General features: G+C 39.2%; 1 protein-coding gene and 1 long non-coding RNA gene across 2 annotated transcripts in view; both read right to left on the bottom strand.

Annotated features, from left to right (window-relative positions):
- The window catches only part of LOC134491405 (uncharacterized), a 771,213-nt gene that overhangs the window by 68,148 nt on the left and 682,927 nt on the right, over nt 1-20,138 (bottom strand). The gene's annotated exons all lie outside the window — the stretch shown is intronic.
- TMC1 (transmembrane channel like 1) overlaps nt 1-20,138 on the bottom strand; it is a 71,519-nt gene that overhangs the window by 22,985 nt on the left and 28,396 nt on the right. Inside the window, exons 4-10 of the mRNA XM_063296648.1 lie at nt 19,754-20,075; nt 15,797-15,934; nt 11,540-11,630; nt 10,568-10,649; nt 9,060-9,166; nt 8,029-8,127; nt 573-715 (exon numbers count right to left, since the gene is read on the bottom strand). Of these exons, the coding sequence (XP_063152718.1) occupies nt 573-715; nt 8,029-8,127; nt 9,060-9,166; nt 10,568-10,649; nt 11,540-11,630; nt 15,797-15,934; nt 19,754-20,075 (982 nt within the window). The remainder of the gene's footprint in view (nt 1-572; nt 716-8,028; nt 8,128-9,059; nt 9,167-10,567; nt 10,650-11,539; nt 11,631-15,796; nt 15,935-19,753; nt 20,076-20,138) is intronic.

The raw sequence follows: 20,138 nt of genomic DNA, 5'->3' as shown, positions 1-20,138 counted from the left end.
CTGCCTCAGTACATCCCGGGTGACTCTGACACAAATTATCAAAATCTTTGAAGTATATTGTTCACTATTTTTTTTTAAAAAATGTAGTTTTAATAACGGACTCTGAATTATTCTAGGGATCAACTTAGCTGCTAAATTCTGAACCAACTGTTCAGGCTAAGTGTTAGACTAGATAAAAAGACTCTCACGCAGAGTGCATTGCAATAATCAAGCACAGAGGTTAGCAACACGGCTGATACTGTTTTAAGATTATTTACTTCTGAAAAGTCCAAACAATCAATTTTGTTTGGATTCAGGTTATGATCCTATGATATTTGGAAGGCACCAGGTTGGGGAATGCTGAATTTGTCCCACTTTCATATTCCTACTTAGCTGACTTGATGACTTTGGAAATAGCCATCTCTCAGTCTACCTAAACTTTATAGGATTGTTGTGAAGCCACATCAGAATGGAAAAAAAAATGTTTGCTTCCTTGGACCCTAGAAGTAAAGCAGGATATAAACGTATCATGTAATAATTGGATTAAACAATAATTACATGTTCTTAATACCTTTAAATCACGAGAAACTTACGTGCGGATGACAACCATGAAACTATAAGCAATGGTCCCAACGCCAACCAAAAAATATGAGAGAGGCATTCGGAATTTCAGCCACCCAATTGTTCTCTGGTTACTGTAATAGCCATAGAAGAGCACAGAATATTGAGCAAAGCCCTGAAAAATCAATGACAAGAATTAAGAAAAGTATATTCCATAGGGCATGGGCAGACTTTAGCCTTGCATGATTTAATTTGTTTTAAATCACCACTTCTCAATTTGGCACCATCCAGAAGTATTGGGACTGCAGTTTCCAAAACTTCTAGCTTCGATCGTGCTGGCTAGAAACTCTGGGAGATGCAGTTCTAATGTATCTAAAGGTGATAGGTCAGGTAATATGGTTTCAATGCAGTCTGAGACATGTGCAAAATAGTGGCTGCACAGCTGGAACCAAATATTTGTTGCATGTCATGATTCACCTTCTGGAGCCAGTTCTGCTGGTAACTTAGCCTGTGAACCGTTAAGAAACCTTTGTAGCCATCCTGCTCCATTAACACTGTCCTGCCTACAGGTGACCTCTTTTCTAAATCGAGATTATGCAATGTATAAGAAACTGAAAAATATCTTCTTGGGTCCATTATATCACAGTCACTAGAGTTGTTTGCCCAGCAAATAGACTCTCCTGAGCTGAGAATACTTTTGATTGTGCTTAAATATTATGAGGAGAGATAAGGGAGAAAGGAAAGCACAGAATATGTCAAGACCAAGGCCTCTATAAATCAAACCCAGCATTTTGGAATGTAGTAGGAAAGCAATGATAATTCGGCATATTAAAACAAAGTTATCATGGAAATAGGAAAATAACATTTTACAGTGAGAGTGCAGATGTTTTCCAAAATAAAAGGATACTGAAACTGTAAGTGTCCAATCAAGGGTTACAGACCCTGACATAATGGAACAGGGTTGGGGATTTTCTGCCAAATATTTTCTCTACGGCTAATACTGGTTGCAGTGTGTGACCACTCCTGGATGAAAGTCAGGCTGCTGCAGAACTTGGATGTGGCCCTAATAAAGATGGCTGGGTGACCTTGGGCCAGTCACTCTCTCTCAGCCCAACTCACCTAACAGGGTAGTTGTTGTGGGGAAAATAGGAGGAGGGAGAAGTATTAGGTACGTTTGCCACCTTGAGTTATTTATAAAAAAAATAATAAAGGTGGGATAAAAATAAAACAAATAAATAAAATAAATACAGCAGAGCTTATTTATTTATTCGATTTCTATAGCCGCCCATCTCAGCAAGTGACTCTGGGAGGCTTGGAACAATAAAAACCATAAAATAGTTAATGCAATTACATTTAAAACAATTAAAATACAAAATAAATATGCATGGCTGCCAAGTAAGCAATGTATGGATGTTAATATAGCCAAGTTATACTCAGCCTTGTCCAGGACTTCAGTGGGCTGGGTTAATGAAGAGGGTTCAGGCACTCTGCAAGTGCTTTGCATCAATGCTTTTTCCTCTTCCTGTTTTGCTGCTGGTTTTTTCTTTTAAAAATTAGTAGATTAACCTGTCAAAATCCTCCACTTTCAATTAGTTAACTATGCATTTGATATATTGAGGCTGCTGGGCTGCTTAAGATGAGTCATGCCATGGACTTGCTAAGCCTCATTTGCAATCATTACCATGATAAAAATGAAATATTAATACAGAGCAAGTAAATATTAATTGACTTTTAGTGTGGTTATTAATCTCTTTTGCCAAATGCAAAGACATAAGCATTGCCTTCATTGGTGAATTACAGGACAAAGAGATTGCCAGTATCAGTTTAATTGCAGAAAATTGGCAGCAGGAGAATTCCCTCTACATATTTAGCACAGGTTCTCTCAGTTATTACCCACGAGGTGTTCGGTTCTCAAAAAGAAAACAGAGCAGTGCTTATCAATTTCAGTTCTGTCCACAAATTCTCACGGCTAAGTTGTAGGAAGTGAATAATACAAAATAAAGATGAAGTTAAAAGCATGTTTCCATGAAGCATGCAGAATTTTTAAAAATGCAAATACCACCAGCTATTAAACTGTAATAGCAGCTAACTGGAGAAATTAATCCTCTTCTGCTGTTTGACATTGAGGAAGATCACCTATTAGCACCAATGGGTGATCTCTTCCCATGCAAACTTCAGTTTCAGAAGATTACACCAGGAGGGCAAGGTAAATTCTCTCTCCTGACCTGATATGATCCTGATAATTGTTAGTCCCCTTTGATGGCATTTTAAAGGTGAACAAATTTATTATACAATAAGGTTTCAGAGATGGTAGTGCTCAGTATCTTATGCCACAATGAATCAACTGGCTTTTTAACAGTTTTATTTTCTGACCCTGGGCCAGCCAAGTGAAGCTGTCAAGGTTCTGTCCCAGTGCCTGGAGGCTGGGTGGGTTTGGACAGGGAAGAACCATCTCTGACTCAATCCTACCAAGACCAAGTGGCTGTAGGTGTTCACTGTAGATCAGGAGCTGCAAAGTCACTTCTCTATTCAGTAATAAAAGCTTGGTCCCTTGGTGGCTTGGCATCATGGCATCTTCATCTCAGCAGAGACTGGAGAGTCAAGAAGACCAGGTAAGACTCCCAATGGCAGCCACCCACTCTCACATTGCAGCATTACCAAGGCCAAACTTCTGTGATTCCTCCTGCGCTGCAACAGAGTCAGAAGTGAATAGGCTCAGCTGTCAAAGAAAGACAACAGCATGGGGAACACAGGATGTGTCATGATCCCACACTGGCCAAAGTGACTAAGTGATCATGACCAAAGGTTTTATTCTAGACACTTAAAAATTTTCTGGAATAGATCTTTCTGGAAAATCACCATCCATTCAGATATGCATTAGGTATCCAGATGTTCCCACCAAGTTATGTCATACAGCATTGTCTATTATCCACCAGTCCCTCCACATTGTACTCTAGTTTGATTTAGGGACATTTCATTGATTCTGAACATAAATGCAGGTCCATCCTATCCAGAGTATTCAGGAAAAACAGATCTGGGGATATCCCATCTTTGACCTGGATGGGGTTATACTTCCCCTTTCAAGGGCAGTGCACAATGTGGGGGCCTTCCTGTGCCCTTTCCTAGATCAGGAGGTCCTTCAGACAGTCACTCATGCACTGGTCACCTTGCAGCTTGGTTACTATAACATCCTCTATGTGGAGCTGCCCTTGAACTCTACCCAGAAGCTCCAACTGGTCCAGAACACAGTGGTATGGGCAGTGATGGGTATGCTTCAGCATGCCCGTGTAACACCTCTGTACCTCTACACTGGTTGTCATTTTGCTTCTGGGTGCAATTCAAGGTGATGGTCATAAAGCCCTACATGACACAGGGCCAGGCTGCTTGAGGCACTGCCTGTTTCCCATAATATCTGCCCAGCTAATTCAATCTTGCAGATCTGGTATGCTCTGGGTTCCTTCAATTAAACAATGTCATCTATCGGGACCCTGGAAGCATGGCTGTTCTGTAGCAGTTCCTGCCTTCTGGAATGAGATTCCCCGTGGGATCAGGATGGCTGCCATTCTGCTATTGTTTAGAAGAGCAGTGAATACCTGGCTCTTCATCCAGGCCTTTGGCAAGGGAGAGTGGGTCTCCTTTCTTTGTTTCCATACAAGTTTGATAAATAAATGAATGAAACATCTCACCAGTCAGATTTTTGTTTCACCCACTCTTTGAAGGTGTCTAAAGGACATTGAACTGTGTTTCTGGCAATGTCCCTTATTTAAATTCATTACCCAACTGATTCCCCCTCACTATTTTCATCCCTACATAATTTCCTACTTCCATGCACTTTTCCAGTTCAAAGCTCTTCCTTATCCCACCATTTGATAGAGTGTTTTTAATTCCCACTGACACTGAGAAGCAGTTTGCCGTGCAATACGTGGCAACAATTGTTGAGGCAACAATATAGATACAAGAACATATGCAAAGAGCTTCTCATTCTGCTTCTGTGGATCATCGCTTCTATTTTAAGCCATGATTCCATGCCAATAACCCTGCTGGTGTTTGCCTCCAATTACTCTCTGCTCATTATGAAATTAGGAGCTAATTTAATGCAATTTTTTTCCTCCGCAGGGAACAGATGTGGCAGAGTTGACATGGAATGTGGGTTTTGCATGAAAGAACTGTAAACAAATTGCAACACTGCTAACAGCTCTTGCCTACAATATTCCAGTGTTCTTTTTTGACTGCACAGATAATATGATGTAGAATATGAAGACCTACCTCTCTGGAGAAGGCTATAATGCTGGGAAAGATGGAAAGAAAGAGGACGACCAGCAGCAAGATGGATGAACTCAATTACAGTGGTGATGGGTACACCATTGGAAGAAAGGTCAGGTTAGGGACAGATCATCATGGAGGAAATTTAGCTGTGTTGTGGCTAAGAGTCAACACCAGCTTGAAGATTACAGAGAATCAATCAGTCAGTTATGGACTGGCCTGCAGAACATGGTTTCCTGAGTATTATATGGGCGCTACATTTTTATGTATGAAAAAAAAATTGTAACTGTTCCTCCACTTCCCCTTCTTCTGGTTTAGAGATAAACTTAAAAAATGCTGCATTGAAATTCCAGAGTTTGCATATTTTGCCTCTCCTTTTCATTCCTCTATTTTGTTGATACACATCTGTACACCAATAAAATGCCACGGAAGATTATAAACGATACAGTAATGCAATAGCACCAATCTGTTTTTTCTTGAAGTCTGTTTTTTTTTCAGTTTAAACAAATTTTCTTATTAGTAATTATATATTATATATAACTTATTAGTAATTAATAAGTAATTACTTATTAGTAAATTTGAAGATGGAAAGTCCTGACAGATGAGAATAATCTGACAGCAATGTTAATCTATGCATGCACTGTGTTTTAAAGAAATCTGATTTTTTTTAACATGTTACCAAAAAGGGAAATAAGAGAACAATATGGAACAATTAAGATTTCATAAAACATTAGTTCCACTGTGCTGCAGTAAAGTACAAAAGTAATGCTACTGTAAATCTTTCTTGTATTATTGTTTTACTGTATGTTACCTAGAGTTGTTGCAGAGTTGGGTAGACTTATGAACCACCTAACTAACTAGCAAATGTTGGTAAAGTATAATGGCTGGATTGTTCTAAACTATAATGTAGTTGTATGGTTTGGCTTAGAATAACATGTGAGCCCAGCCACCATTGTTTGTAGGCAATTATTCTGAATCAGCAATATAGATGAATACAATTTCATGGGATCCAATCATTGTGGCTTTTTCAATAAGCAGCACAGTGTTGCTCTGGTTTCTCATTGGTCCCCTACTTGAAACCAAAAATGATATAACATTTCTTTTTTTCAAACTGTTTGAGGGACAGGAGAGAAGCAGACATGCATGACACCGGGTGGCAGCAACCACCAACATTCGCACTCTTCCTGCGGAGTCTGGCTGACCAGCCACATGACATTTTAGCAGGTAGGCTAGGATTAGCAGATTTGGGCTGCAAAACTCCAGACAAACCCTAGGAGCCCTCTAGTGGCCATCCAGATTTTTGTAGTCCAGATATGGTACCTCTAAGCTGTGCTCTTAAAAGACTAAATTGTTGTGAGCTCATTTGAGTCCTGGTTCTCATGGCCAGCAGTATAAAATAGAGAGCACCCAAGGGTGTACAAATCACCTACGACCATGGTTCACTCAGTTGTGCTGTTTACACAACATGCTGTACGCAAATAAATAAACCACATCATAGCATAACACGATGGCCTGCTCACATAGCATGGTAAAACAGTGGCAGGTTTGGCATAATACCCTGAACCACTAACTAATCCGATTGTAGCCTGGTGTAGCATATTGCAGAAATGCAGCAATGATATCACTGCTACTTTTTACAGCAATATCATCTGTCTGCATCCTCCCCACTATATCAGGCCTACAAAAACCCAAATGACCACTAGATGGCAGCAAAGAGAGAGAAAACTCCATCTCTTTACTGTCATCTATTGGTTGTCTGAATTTTTGCAACCCAGACCTAATACCCTTATCCCATCTTTTCGGATATATTCATTATTATTATTAGATCTTCATCCTATCTATTTTGGTCAACTCAAGGTGGCAGACGTGCGCAATACTCCCTGCCTCCTCTTTTCACCACAACAGCAAACCTGTAAGGTGGGTTGGGCTAAGAGCAGGTGAGAGGCCCAAAGTCATCCAGCTGGCTTTCAGGCCTATGGTGGGACTAGAACTCTGTCTCCTGGTTTCTAGCCCAGCACCTTCATCGCAACACCAAACTGGCTTTTTCATGATTTTTCATGATTCTATAGGGAACTGGCTTTTCCCTGGACTGTATATACATTTAATGTCGAGTTCATATTCTCAAACTGTCAGAGCCCATTTCATTCTTGTGATAAGTCACCTTCTGATTTCATCTTCTTTCTCTCCATCCGTTTCCTTTTTATATCTCTCCAGTGCCTTTCTACATGATTCATGAATCATTTTTTTTAAATGCTCATCTTTTCTTTTTAAAAAAAAATGACGACTTGCTTAAACCTGTCCCTCTGAAGCCTAACACCAGGATTTCTGAGTTTGGCCTGAAGGAATCCCTCAAGTTCTATAGACAACGTAATACATGGCTTCAAGCTTATTGAAATCAATATCTCAGTTTTACAGAAAACAATGTATTGATAGTAGTCTGAATAGCGCATGAGATTAATTCACCTGGGAATATCCCAATACTGTATTTAGTGACCATTAAAGCATTTGGAGAAGACTCTGCCATGAGAAAGACCTGTCCTGATTCTTTCTGCTCACATAGAAGACACAAACACTTTCTATCACACGCATACACAAAGATAATAATTGCTCAATATGAAGAGTTTTACCCTTCAGGAAGACTGTTATAGGAGTGGGCTAATGACCCATCTGAGTTGATGGGGTCGTTTTCAAACCTTGCAAATATTTCATTGCTTGGAAGGTATTGCAATTTTTAATTCTGAAGCAAATCCCCCTACAGGGTTTTTGAACATCATGATTTTTTCCTGGAGCAATTCACAAAGCAGCCCCTGGAATCTGTTTAATAGGACATCAATTTAATAAATATGAAATAAAATGAGAGATCTTCCATCTTCATTATTCATGTAAGAAAACTATGACAAATCAGTCCTAGGGTTTTTCTTTTTTCTTATGGGAAAGTTCCACCAAATCCCACCGGTGACCATTTTTATTCTTTTTCCCAAAATTATTTTGAATCTTTTTGCTTAATTCAATTAAATAAACTGAAGTAGCAACCCTTAGTAATTTGCTAAAGACGCAATTCAACATTTTCCACAATGCAATAAAAACAACACTGCATAGTCTTTCGCAGTCAAATATCCTCCAAATCAGTTCCCAAATTGAGCATAAGTACTCTCATCACACATAATGAGAACCTTAACTGAGAGATGGTTACTGTAGCACATGATTTTGAAAATGTCTACTTACACTGAAGTCCCACAAAGTAGCAAAGTTCATAGCACTTCCTTCCTCTGCTCTTGGCACGGTTTTTCTAGGCAAAGACCCATATGGTTTCCCCATCAATGCCTGTATGCAAAAACAGGGGGAAGTGTTTCCATTTTATTCATATCAATAATCAATATTCCAATACAGAAGGACATTATTTTTTTATTATTCCAATATGTTGGAAATGTAATATACAATTCAACACGCAAAATCATTCACCTGTCACATCAATAAAATCTCAGATATTCATGAACCTGTATTCAGAACTATTGATTTTGTATTGGGGAAGGAGAGGATGGCTATCACCATCTTTTTTTAGCCAAGGAGATAGGGGACCTGAGCCTTGAAGGGTGACAGTTCTACCAAACCATACAGAAATCATTGTTGTTAAAGCAGGTCCTACAAAACACACACATGGACATAACTATAAAGTTTATTCATAGGAGATGTATATTAGAAAACCTGGAACCCCTCTAGATAAGTAGGAATTGATTTAGCATTGTTGTATTATATCTGGTGTGGGCCTCCAAATGCTACATCAGTCTCAGTCAACAGAGCCAATGATCAGGGGTTATAGAAATTGTAGGTCAAAACTTCTAGATGGCCAAGGCTCCATGCTGTTGTTTTGCTTAGCATTTGTCTGGCTTAATTGCAAGATCCACTTGCACTGCACTTGTCCGATTCTTACAGTGAAGCATTATCAAAGCATGATGTAATAAGGAGTATTGTCTTCCAGCCAGTTTATTGTATAACCTGATGTTGATTTGGGCTAAGAGGGAGTGACTGGCCCAAGATCACCAAGAAATGTCCATGCCCAAGGGAGGACTAGAACCTGGGTTTTCTCATCCTAGTCCAGCACCTTATCCACTACACCTCACTGGCTCATAGGCTCCTTGCTATTGAAAGGGCTATAAAAATTATCAGCATGCCAAAATTAAACAGAGGCAGCAAAGAGTCTTTAATATAACTTTAATCGGAGAACAAGTTGCACATGGAAATGAAATTGTGCTCACCTCAGGCACTATGACAAGACCAAAGGTCAGCCCAAACAGAACTATATTTATTCCATACATCCATCGCAAAAATATGAAATAAGATGCAACCGAAGAACCAAAATGACCTGTGAAATATTCAGATAAAGTCAGATAAAATGGCAAACTTTCCTGAAAGAAAAACGAAACTGATAAAAATGTTTAAGTGGGTTTAACAAATCCATATATCAAATAATAACATTTTTCCATAAACATATATTACTTTTTGATATGACAAAAACCACTGAAGTGTATAAATGTAGGCTTATGTGGTAAAGGTAGGTGTGTGGGGGGGTGTATACAAAAAGGATTTTCAGCATCCTGTATAAGAAGGAATATTTTAAAATAAAAATTGTGGAATAATAGTAATTTTAAACAACAGAATTTAAAACTTAAAACTAAAATTAACAGGTTTGGAAACTAAAATTAACAAAGTAAGAATAAAATTACCTATCTACAGGTTTATTCATGTGCCCCAAACTATTCAGCTATATCCATGGTAATTGGATGTACAGATTTACTGTCTCTGCATTCACTTATAATGGAGTTTTCACACACACACACACACACACTTACTTTTCTTCAGGTTTTCAAGCCTCATCCTTTTCCTTAATTCTAGAAAAACCCAGCATCCAACTCTCTGAGAAGCAGGAACCTTCACAAAATTATTCTAAAAGGATCCTTTCCAAACAAGAATAAGGTCAAAATGTCATAGCCTGCATTAGTTTTGGTGCTATTTGTTCTTTTGGAGAAGCTGATTTGATGTTCGGTGAAATGGTTAAGCCACCGATCTAGAATCCAGGAACAGGGCCGCAACTAGGTGGGGGCAACCATGGCATGTGCCCCAGGCGCTGCGCTGGGGGGGCACCAAAATGAGCGCTGGGGGGGCACCAAAATGGGTGCGGAATCCATGTTTGCCCCAGGTGACACAGGCCCTAGTTGCAGCCCTGACCAGGAGACTGGGAGTTCTAGTCCCACTTTAGGCACAAAGCCAGCTGGGTGAACTTGGGCCAGTCCCTTTCTCTCAGCCCTAGGAAGCAGGCAATGGCAAACCACTTCTGAAAATCTTGCCAAGAAAACTGCAGGGACTCGTCCAGGCACTCACCAGGAGCCAACACTGACTGGAAGGCACCAAAAGCAAACAAACAAACAAAATGATAATAGAAGGTGATTGCTGAAGGAGGTAACTCATGTTGAATGGCAGTGAGATCATTTAAATGGGAATCAGCAGTGCAGGAACAGCATATTTTTGGATGCAAAACATCCCAAGCCTAGAATACTAGGTGAGCACTGACAGTGCAGGCAATGCTGACTAGATGGAGAAACAGGCTGACTTCTTACAGGGCATCTCCTTAAATATTGAGGGAGGAGATTATATTGCAAATACTTTCATGAAAACTTACCTTTTTCTTTCATCATGTGTGATTCCCAGCAACATGCCACTTATTTATACAGAATGGGAAAGGAGAGGAAGGGAATCAGTCACTTACTTTCAATTTCTTTTATTTTCATTTCCCAGGGTATGCAGGCTGTTTTAAAATTCTCAAAATCACGCTGAAATTTCATCCATTTCTGAAAGGAAGATTACACAGTGCTCTAGCCCATTTGAAAAGGAAATGAGGGTGAAAATGGTGGATATAAACCTCTCCACCTATATCCACAGTGCTTACACACTCCATTTGTCAGAATAGCTTTGGCAGTGATGTCTCTAATGTCTTTGTACATTTCTGTTTCTTTCAGAATAAAACTTGAATACCTCACCCAAGCGAGCTGCTGTATTAATGAGCCATGTTGTACACATGGCATTGTCCTATCTGAGTAATCTAAAAATTCCACGGTATCTCAGATGTTATGAAAGACAAATAAAGCAGAATATTACTGGGCCCTGTGCACACCCTTTCATCACCTGAAGGCTGTACCTCTGTCAAAACATCTGAATACATTGCCTGGATCTGACCCACCCAGCTTAACCCACTCTTCCCTGAGATTTGTGTCTACTCTGTGAACATTTCTTTCTTTTTTATTCCTAGATGGTTTACTTTGGGTGGATATGCTTAAAACTTCAGCTCTTAGTACACATGGAAGTACTTAATGTTAGTGATCTTCAAGACACACTTTTCTTCTTTTGACTGTTTATGGTGTGATTTCACTCAAACATCATCAGAATTTAATATACTATTATTCAGGCCCTACCATCTGCAATAAGCACTTGAATGCTGATCTGGCTTATTTTATTTTATTTCTTTTTTGTAAACATTATAGATTGAAAATACCTATTTATTATAAAACCAGGGTGATGTTTTGCAGTATTTGCCTGATCCTGCTCTTAAAAAAAATGCTGAATGTGATCTAAGTGAAAACGAAGCTATTAAGTCTAGAAGAGGTATCTGGGGAGGAAGGAGAAATAAGCTATTTCAGTTGAGCTACTTCACAGAGATTAAATAAGGAGAGGTGAGGCTTACTTTCATCATCATCACTTTATATGCGTAAAACTTCTTCCCTTTGCCTTTACCGAGAGCCCCTTCAAATTTGTCCACAAAACGCTGGGCATCTCTAAACAAGTTGTTAAAAGAAAGAGATACATTGATATACCGGAAAAAAACATTGTCCTATCTGTTAACATGCTGAAACCAGCAGAAATTACTCAAGCCTTTTTTATCCAATGATGTGTTTCCAAAGCACTTCTTTTCCTCCAAAATGGCAGCTCTGCTTCACATTCTTCCATCACATCTGTAATGTGTCTAGGACAGCTCACCCATGTCCTGACACTTTTCAGTTCCCCATTTAATTGCTAACAATAGCCAATAAACTGGAACAAGTCAATTAAACACAAACAATCAGGACATCATAAAAAGTTGTATTAGAGATCATGGAGAGGAAAACCAGAAAAACAGCACCATTTTCAGACACAACATGAGATATGATATAATAACCTCAACTCGTTATAGATTTTTTAAAGTTTTTCCCAGTTCACCTTATCTTTCTATGGAAATGTGAGTATCACCTACCAAAATACTAAGTCTACTATTATTTACTTTAAGTATGTCAATAAGCCTTGTGGTCCCCTCAGGCCCTGTGTAGATCTATGTAGTTTTCTTGGCAACAATACTGGAGTGGTTTGCTGTTTGAGGTTTTTGTCAACTTCCCAGTCTAGCTTACATCACACATAAGATTCTCTTGTGACCTCTAATCTAAACACTAACCAGGCCTGACCAGCTTAGCTTCTGGGCCCAGTCAAGGTTGGCTAGATACTGACACCTACTGGGATATAATTGCATTAACTGTACAGTAGTCCTCATTTAGCAACCACAATTGGGACTGGCAATTCAGTTGTTAAGCAAAGCAGTTGCTAAGTGAAACCACAACTGGGCTTATGATCTTACTTCAGCTTTCCTTTGCTTTGCAGACCTGCAAAGGTCGTAAATGCCAGGATTGGTTGCAAAGTTACTTTTTCATCACAGTCATAACCATGAATGGTTGCTAAATGAGGCAGTCGCTAAACAAGGACTACCTGTATGTAATTAATTTGTTCTTACCTCACTCACTTCTGTTGCCTGGTCCTGCCCACATTTTAGAATGAAACTCCTAGCACCTCATTCAAAGCCAAATGTGGCCTTTGGCCCCCAAAACATTGCATACCCCTGGTTTACACTGTCATATAAACTGGATAAAAGAAGGCAAAAACTTTTTTCTTGTTGAAATCTATATTTCAGGGTTTTTTCCTGTTTTTCTTCATTCTTTAAAAGCTAACAGTTAGGAAGAGAAATGATTGCAAAGAATCCTGTTGAAGAATATTTCTCCAGACCTTTGGCAAGGATACGTAATGAGCTTAACTCAGGGATATATATTAAGCTTAACTCAATGCATTCAGTGAATGAATGAGAGGAAAAGGATCATGACTCCTAGTGGCCATTCAATTGGCACTGTATGAAACATGCCCAATTTTTATGACTCTGGTATGGCTTTCAGAACTTTTGCCAATCAAAGCCTCTGATGGAGTAGGGTTGTAGGTGGAGATCAATGTAATATTATAGGGACCTATTCACGATAGTGTCCAGCAAGTCCACTGGTATCAGAAGGTATGTGTTAGGGATAAAAGAGACAGGACTGGTAGCAAAGAGCCTAAGGCCATGCAGGACCATTACCAGAACTAGGGGCAGGTGGCTTCTACATCCAAAGCGAAGAAATGAATGGCAAGAAGTCTGCTACCTCATACTGTATGGGCAAGAAAAAGAGATGTAAGTTTTAAACCCTGGGGCTGTTATAAAGGAAGGGTTTGACTGCTTGATTCTGCAGTAGCTAGTTGTCTTCATTATTAGGGTTTCTTGCACGTTCAGTAACCTATCTCTTCAAGACACATCCTTGACTCTTCACTGCTAGTTCATGAGTGTAGGTTTGAGTGTGAGAAACTCTGACAAAATGTCCAGGAAGTGAAATCCTGCTCCCCACTTTTGTATATCTTATTAAACTGGGGAGGGGTAGAGGTTTCTTTGAATCCCACTAGTTCTAGAGAGTTAAAAAAAAAATACAGGAGCCTATAGGTGTGAAATTATAGGCAAGGTTGTATCAGGAAGATCAATGGAAAATAAAATACTTTTGTATTCTACGAAAAATAGCAACCTAAAAGAAACAGCTGTTCCCCTACCACATTCAAACATATATTTTCTGACAATCTACACATTAAGAGGACCCATGGAATATTTGCATGGATAGCTGAAATATATTTAACAGATACTTCAGAGAACATCTCAGTAAGAATATAGATATAGAAACCATTACTACAGAATCTCACCTATCAAAATTTATTGAAAAGCAACTCTGCTGCATAAATAAAATCTCCCAAAAGATAGGTTAATAATGAACAGAATGGCCATGCTTTTATGTTCAATCAAAATGAAGTCTTCTACAGAAGTGCAATCAAAATTAAAGTACTGTAGAGGTCTTAACTTTGGCTTACTTTGGTGTCTTCTAAATACTGACTTTTTTTATTACATTGACTTTATTCACAGAATTATTAATTCTATTTTTGTGTAGTTTTATATGTTCCAGGAAAGTATCCTTTAATGTAGGGTGAGGAAAATTTTGGATCCTAAGGGCCACATTAGATACCCAAAGAAGCCTTTAGAGACTATACCTATGCACCCACACAGACATTAATGCACACAGCTACAGACACATCCAAACCTCTCTCCAGACTCAGACAGACATGTACACAGACATTCCTCAACATACGAGCATACACACACTCATGCAAACTTTTTCCATATTCTTTGGTATGGGTGAGTTCACAATATGACTTTGATTTCAGCCCTTTATTGGAAAGAAAGTGGGTTTTCTCCACCTTACCTGGAAATGGTGGCAGAACATTAATGCCACCCTTTTAACTTCTCACATAGTATCACAGAAAAAGTGTAGAACATTGAAATGGTGGATTCCACAGGGATTTTATGGAAAGTTAAACATTCCAATAGAAGAGAATATATGTAGCCCAGGGTTGAACTGTGGAGTCCTTGGTGCTCTCTTAGCTTGGTTGTTTGCTTGCAGATGTTTCATTACCCAACTAGGTAACATCATCAGTGCAAGTGAGTGTGGGGTTTGCTCCGAGAGCACCAAGGACTCCAGAGTTAAATATGCTTGACACAAAGTTCCCGACAGGCATGTCATGGCATGTATATATATGGAGCTATACACATATAAAGCTCCTTGAACACCCTGTAGCATCTGAAATTGAAGCTCTGTGGACAACCCATAGCATTAAAATGTTACATAATGCCAAATGTCACCTCAACTGTTTGCAAAACCATTTGGAAAGCCAGAAAAATAGAACCCAGGGAACCTTAGTCAGAAATGAGGTAGTGTCAAAAACACAGGAAATGTGCAGGGTAAATTCTAAATAACACATGATAGACTAAAATGTACATTCTTAGTTAGCCCAAAGCTTTATTAAATTAAAGAAACTTTAATCTACTTACCAACACAAGGTACATCAATGTTTCATTAGCCCATGCATAATTGTCCTTAAATGCCTTGGGTTAATAATTAATTGTAGGTGTAGGGTTACAACTCCCAAAGCATGTGGTGTCCTGTACTGAGGTTTTTTCAAGGTTGCCACAGTGGGAATGAATTACTGAACTTAAGAGGTCACTGCTGAAGATTTGAGAAGGTTGACCAACTTTTCATTAACAGGCCAAGACGGATTCAGGCATCAGCTCAAATCCCAGAAGTGAGAAATGTGGTACTAATATTGATCAGTTTCAACTTTTTAAGTCATCTCTTTACAAATATCAGATTTTCACAATGCCAAAGCTCAGTTATAGCACCATAAAGAATGTGATTGGAACATAATTTAAGGCAGGTATAAGCTCACCTTTTCTGCAGTCTGGCGTAACAGTTTGGGTCTTAGCAAATTGTAGCAACTGTCTTAACTTCTTTAGATTTGGATGCTAAGCAGAGTCAGGCCTGGTTAATGTCTGGATGAGAGACCTCCAGGAAATAGCAGGGCTGTCTAGACTCTTGCCAAGAAAACTCCATGCCCTTGAAGTCACTAGGAGGTGAGTTTGGCTCAAAAGAGAGTCTACATCTTACATCTTACAATTTCTATCATCCCCAGTGAGTACTGAATAAAGAAGTAATACAGATCTATGGAAGGAAGAATTTAAAAGCAAATGGAATTCACAATTCAAACTCTAGGTTAATTATTTCATAAAACAAGACCCTACTTCAAGATTTGCAGTTTCTTTTTCATGTTCCAAGGTTTGTTTCGTAATGTGGAAATCAGCTTCTTCTTCTCTTCCACAGCTTCTTTCAGCTTGGCCAGCTCCTCCTCCGTCAGTTCCTCTTCAGAAGTAGTATCTGAGCTTTTGGTTTTTTGGGGGTTTTTTGGGGGGGGAGTTGTGGGGACACACAGAGAGACAAACACACAAAGGAAAGGGATATAAAAAGGATGAGACCTTTCCTGAAAATTTATGAGGAGTTTCTGGAAATAGGCACAGTATATATTGCTTAACATTACTAGTTTTCTACATTATGTGGTAAAAGAACTGTGCCATTGGCAGAATGGGTACATTCTGAGTCAGCAGATTGTCGATTGCTGATAATGAAACCAAACTGAAGGTTGGGAAGAATAAAATGTATTAATTTATCACATATTGCTTTTCTTAAAAATACACTGCACTTGCAATATTTGCTACTTCCCTTGTAACAAAACAGAAACCAAGCAATGTAGACTCGAAGAAAATGAAGCAATATCCTGAAAAATTAACTGGAGAGCCAATTTTCCAATATCTGCTAAAATTCAATTTAGCTGAATTTTAATAGAAGTGCCTCAGTCAGTTGTTATCTATGACCAATGTTGCTTATCTGCGAGATCCCAGGAAAAAGGAACTTCATGAGAGCGAATGTATCCTATTCTTCATCCTATTTTATGCTGAACTTGGATGGCCTTCATGGCTGGGAATTTGGGGAACTGAAGTCCAACACCTCAAAGGGAATTAGATTGGGGAAAGCATCCTTAGCATCCTAGAGTCACACTAAGGAAAAAAGTTGTTTTACTAAAAGAGAGCATTTCAGAAAAAAAAATTATTTCCAACATATACAAATGTAGAAAGAAAGGTGAGCTACTAACATTGAGAACAAATGGAGTCACTATTGATAAGAACCTGCACCTAATATCAATACTGCCATGAAAAATCTATGTCCTTCCTCATATAGCTGAACTATAGCTCCCCACATCCCTCTCCACTGGAGATGCTGGCCAGGAACTCTGGAAGTTGTAGTTCATCAAGCTCTGGAAGGCCACATGTTTCCTTCCCTTCATGTATGCATCAGTAGTCCATGAGTCCACCTGATTGCAACTAGGGCCTAAAAAACTGAAACTAGAAGGCAACAACCCAAGACATACCAGGACAAAATGGTATCCTTTTTCTCACTAATAGAATCATATTTGAATCTTGGTAATGAACAACCTTGTGCTATCACCTCTGATAGCAGCAGGTCACACTTGGAATGCAGACTGTGTGGTATACATGATTCTGTCCCCCTAGTGAGGCAACAGAGTTAGGGACCCTGGGAGGAAGAGTCAGTGCCTACTGTTTCTACCTTCTCATGGAATCTTAAAGCAGCCACTTCATCTATTGCCAGGCTGGACTTTTTCATGTAAGGTTGAAGTTAGTGACCTAGTTGAAACTGATAGAAGAACCATGCCAATATTCTCTTGAACACTAAGGAAACTTTATATGGAGTCTGGGTTGAAACAAGCCCACTTAACCAGAGAAATGTTACATCTTTTTCCAGTGCACACTCTGAATCAAGGCTGTAGGGCTTATCAGTACATGGATCTAGGTCTTTTTCCATTCTACTTAAAATAGTGTTTAGTTTCAATACAAAACTAATTTGGGTATAAGCTATTTCTAAAGGTTTTCCTCTGATTCTTGCTTTCGGAGTTCAAAATGTCATTTTCAGACATGGTTTCCACACACACACAAAAATAATTCACAGAACTACTACTAGTTATGATATTGTTTTTCTCTAAAAGTTAGGGAAAGTCACTCAGCTAATTCTAAGACCAGATTTCTATAGGCCTCACAGAAACACTTTATTAGCCATTTTTAAATTATCAGCTATTATCAAAAGAGCCGTTAAGATTCCCAGATGTTAGTTGTTTTAAGGCCACAATATCTCAGAACATAATGGATGTCCATTTATTTTATCTCTTATGCTCCTATCTGTTGGAATTTTCCTATAGGGCCAAAGAAGACCTGTTATGAAACGTATCTTTGCATTTAAGACAGAGATTTTTAAAAAATGTAAAATGCATCATCTGGCAGCTCATAAAGTAGAAAATCCAACCAAGCCTACGACATAGTTTGCACTTTCATCCCTCAATATGATCTTGAGGAAAATCTATCCAATGGGGTAATTTTTCAGCTGGAGAAAATCCCCCTTCAATCTCAAAAAAGCATATTTCATATCAAAGTGCAGCTTGACCCTGAAAAACGATGGGTCTGAAGTTGGTTTCACTGTGGAGATTTTGATCTGACAATTCTTAACTGTGGATTTAAAAGGAGTTTCCAATCGACATTGGATAACTCCCCTTTCAACAACCTTTCCTCAAAAGGGAAGGTTGGAAACAGACAAAAATTGTCCAGTGCAGTTGGGTCCAGCTAAGATTTCTTAAGGTGAACCTCCTCTCTCATGGATGAATTCACCATCACCTGGACCCAGCCACATGTTATTTCCTGGGAAGTCTTAGCTAACCAAGATGGACATGGGACTAATACAGGTGGCTGAGTTCACAGCCCCAAGAACCCTGCCCACTTCCTCAGGACTAACTGGATCAAACTTATCCCAAATAACACAGCCAAACCACACCTCAATCAGCTCCATGGCCTCTGAGACCTGGTTCAGGTCTGTGGTTGCCATGATAGCCATGAACACCTGAGCTGCATCCAAATTTGCACCCAAGGAAGGCAGATTGAAGTCCCTCAAGACTATAAACTGGAGAACTCCATTGCTAACCCAGCCACAGAACTGAGCAACTCAGGCAGGGGAGTTGCTACACACAGCAATCCCAATTAATCCCTACAGCCCAACTTTACAAAGTGAGTCTCACATCCAGTTATCTGTGTGAAAGTACATCATCTAGAGTGTTCTAGATGATCGTAGGCTATTCCTCTGTCCATGGCTTGGAGCCTTGGATGATGCCATACCCAAACTGACAGGCACATGTTCAGAGGGAAACTACCCTTCCACACATATTCAGGTCTTTGTGGTACATGTCAGGTCAGCCCTCTCATCTGTAATTATATACCAGATTTTTGGGGGGCTGGAGGGAGGTATTACAGCCTGACCTGGCATTAAGCAGCAGCCAAAAGTTGGGGTCTCTGAAGGTCTGATAACCAGGCATTGGGGTAGAGCCCAAAGGGCTGAAATGTGGAATTGATACAATTTGAATTACAAAAATAACTTAGTCTTTGGGATACTGAAGTCTCAGCATCTTTCAGTATGTGCCTCATATTTAACTGCTTTAAATGTCATCTCTCTTAGCAAATTTCAGACTATTTTTGGAAATGCTCCATTTTATGAGCGCTCAATATTGTGGGTATGGCCCATAGGGCTACAGAAGCCTTTCTAATTTGTATTGTAGTGAAATGTGATCCAAAGGTCAAGAAAAGAGGCAAATAGTCCTAAGCTCATCCCTCCTTACCACATTATGCCTATTAACCAACACCCAGATAAGCAGGAACCAGATAAACAGAAACAATAACCCAACCAAGGCTGGTAGGACAAGCTACCATATATAAACTGCCAGCAAACCTGAGTTCCCCATGTACTAATGGTGTTCCTGGCTTGGTAAGGAAATATCTGCAGAACACCAGGAATTCAACAATTCTACATATATTTGCTACTATCGCAATGCAATCCTAAATGGCAAATAGGAGAAGACAACACCTTATATGAGAAGGAAGAACCCAGAATAAATAGAAGCAGAAACTAGCTAAGGAGTGAGGCTGCTAATAAGGACAAAGTACTATATGTGGGTTATATATTTGTCACACTCAGTAAACTAAGTTATGATTGTTTAACTGAAAGTCTCAAATTATTTTATAAAGAACGAACACCTGTTAGTCTATTGATAATAATAATGCAACCAAGAGGTATAAATAAGAAGAGAGTACCTTGATCCTTTTTTCTTCTTGTCTTGATTTTTCTTTTTCTTTTTCTTCATCTCCTTGTTCTTGTTCTTGCTTCTTTTGTCCTCATCCTCTTCATCTTCACCATCTTCCCTGGACTCATCCCTAATCTTCTGATTTTCTCTGTTCTTCCTGTTTTTGTAGGCTTCCCCCTCTGATTCACTGCCTTCATTCCCACCATCTTTCATCCGACGTCTTCTGTATCTTTTTCTGCGTTCTGCAGCAGTCTCTTCTTCATCCTCATCTTCTTCCTCTGCTTCATTTTTCTCTCTTTTTGATGCTCTTTTCTTTTGCTCACACTGTTCCTCTTCATAGAAAGGAGGAGAGAAACACTCAGTTTAGTCAGGACAAAAGGAACTTTGTCTGTCTT

The sequence above is a fragment of the Candoia aspera genome, chromosome 2 (assembly GCF_035149785.1).
Source record: "Candoia aspera isolate rCanAsp1 chromosome 2, rCanAsp1.hap2, whole genome shotgun sequence".
Lineage (NCBI taxonomy): Eukaryota > Metazoa > Chordata > Lepidosauria > Squamata > Boidae > Candoia > Candoia aspera.
This window is presented reverse-complemented; position numbering and strand designations above follow the sequence as displayed.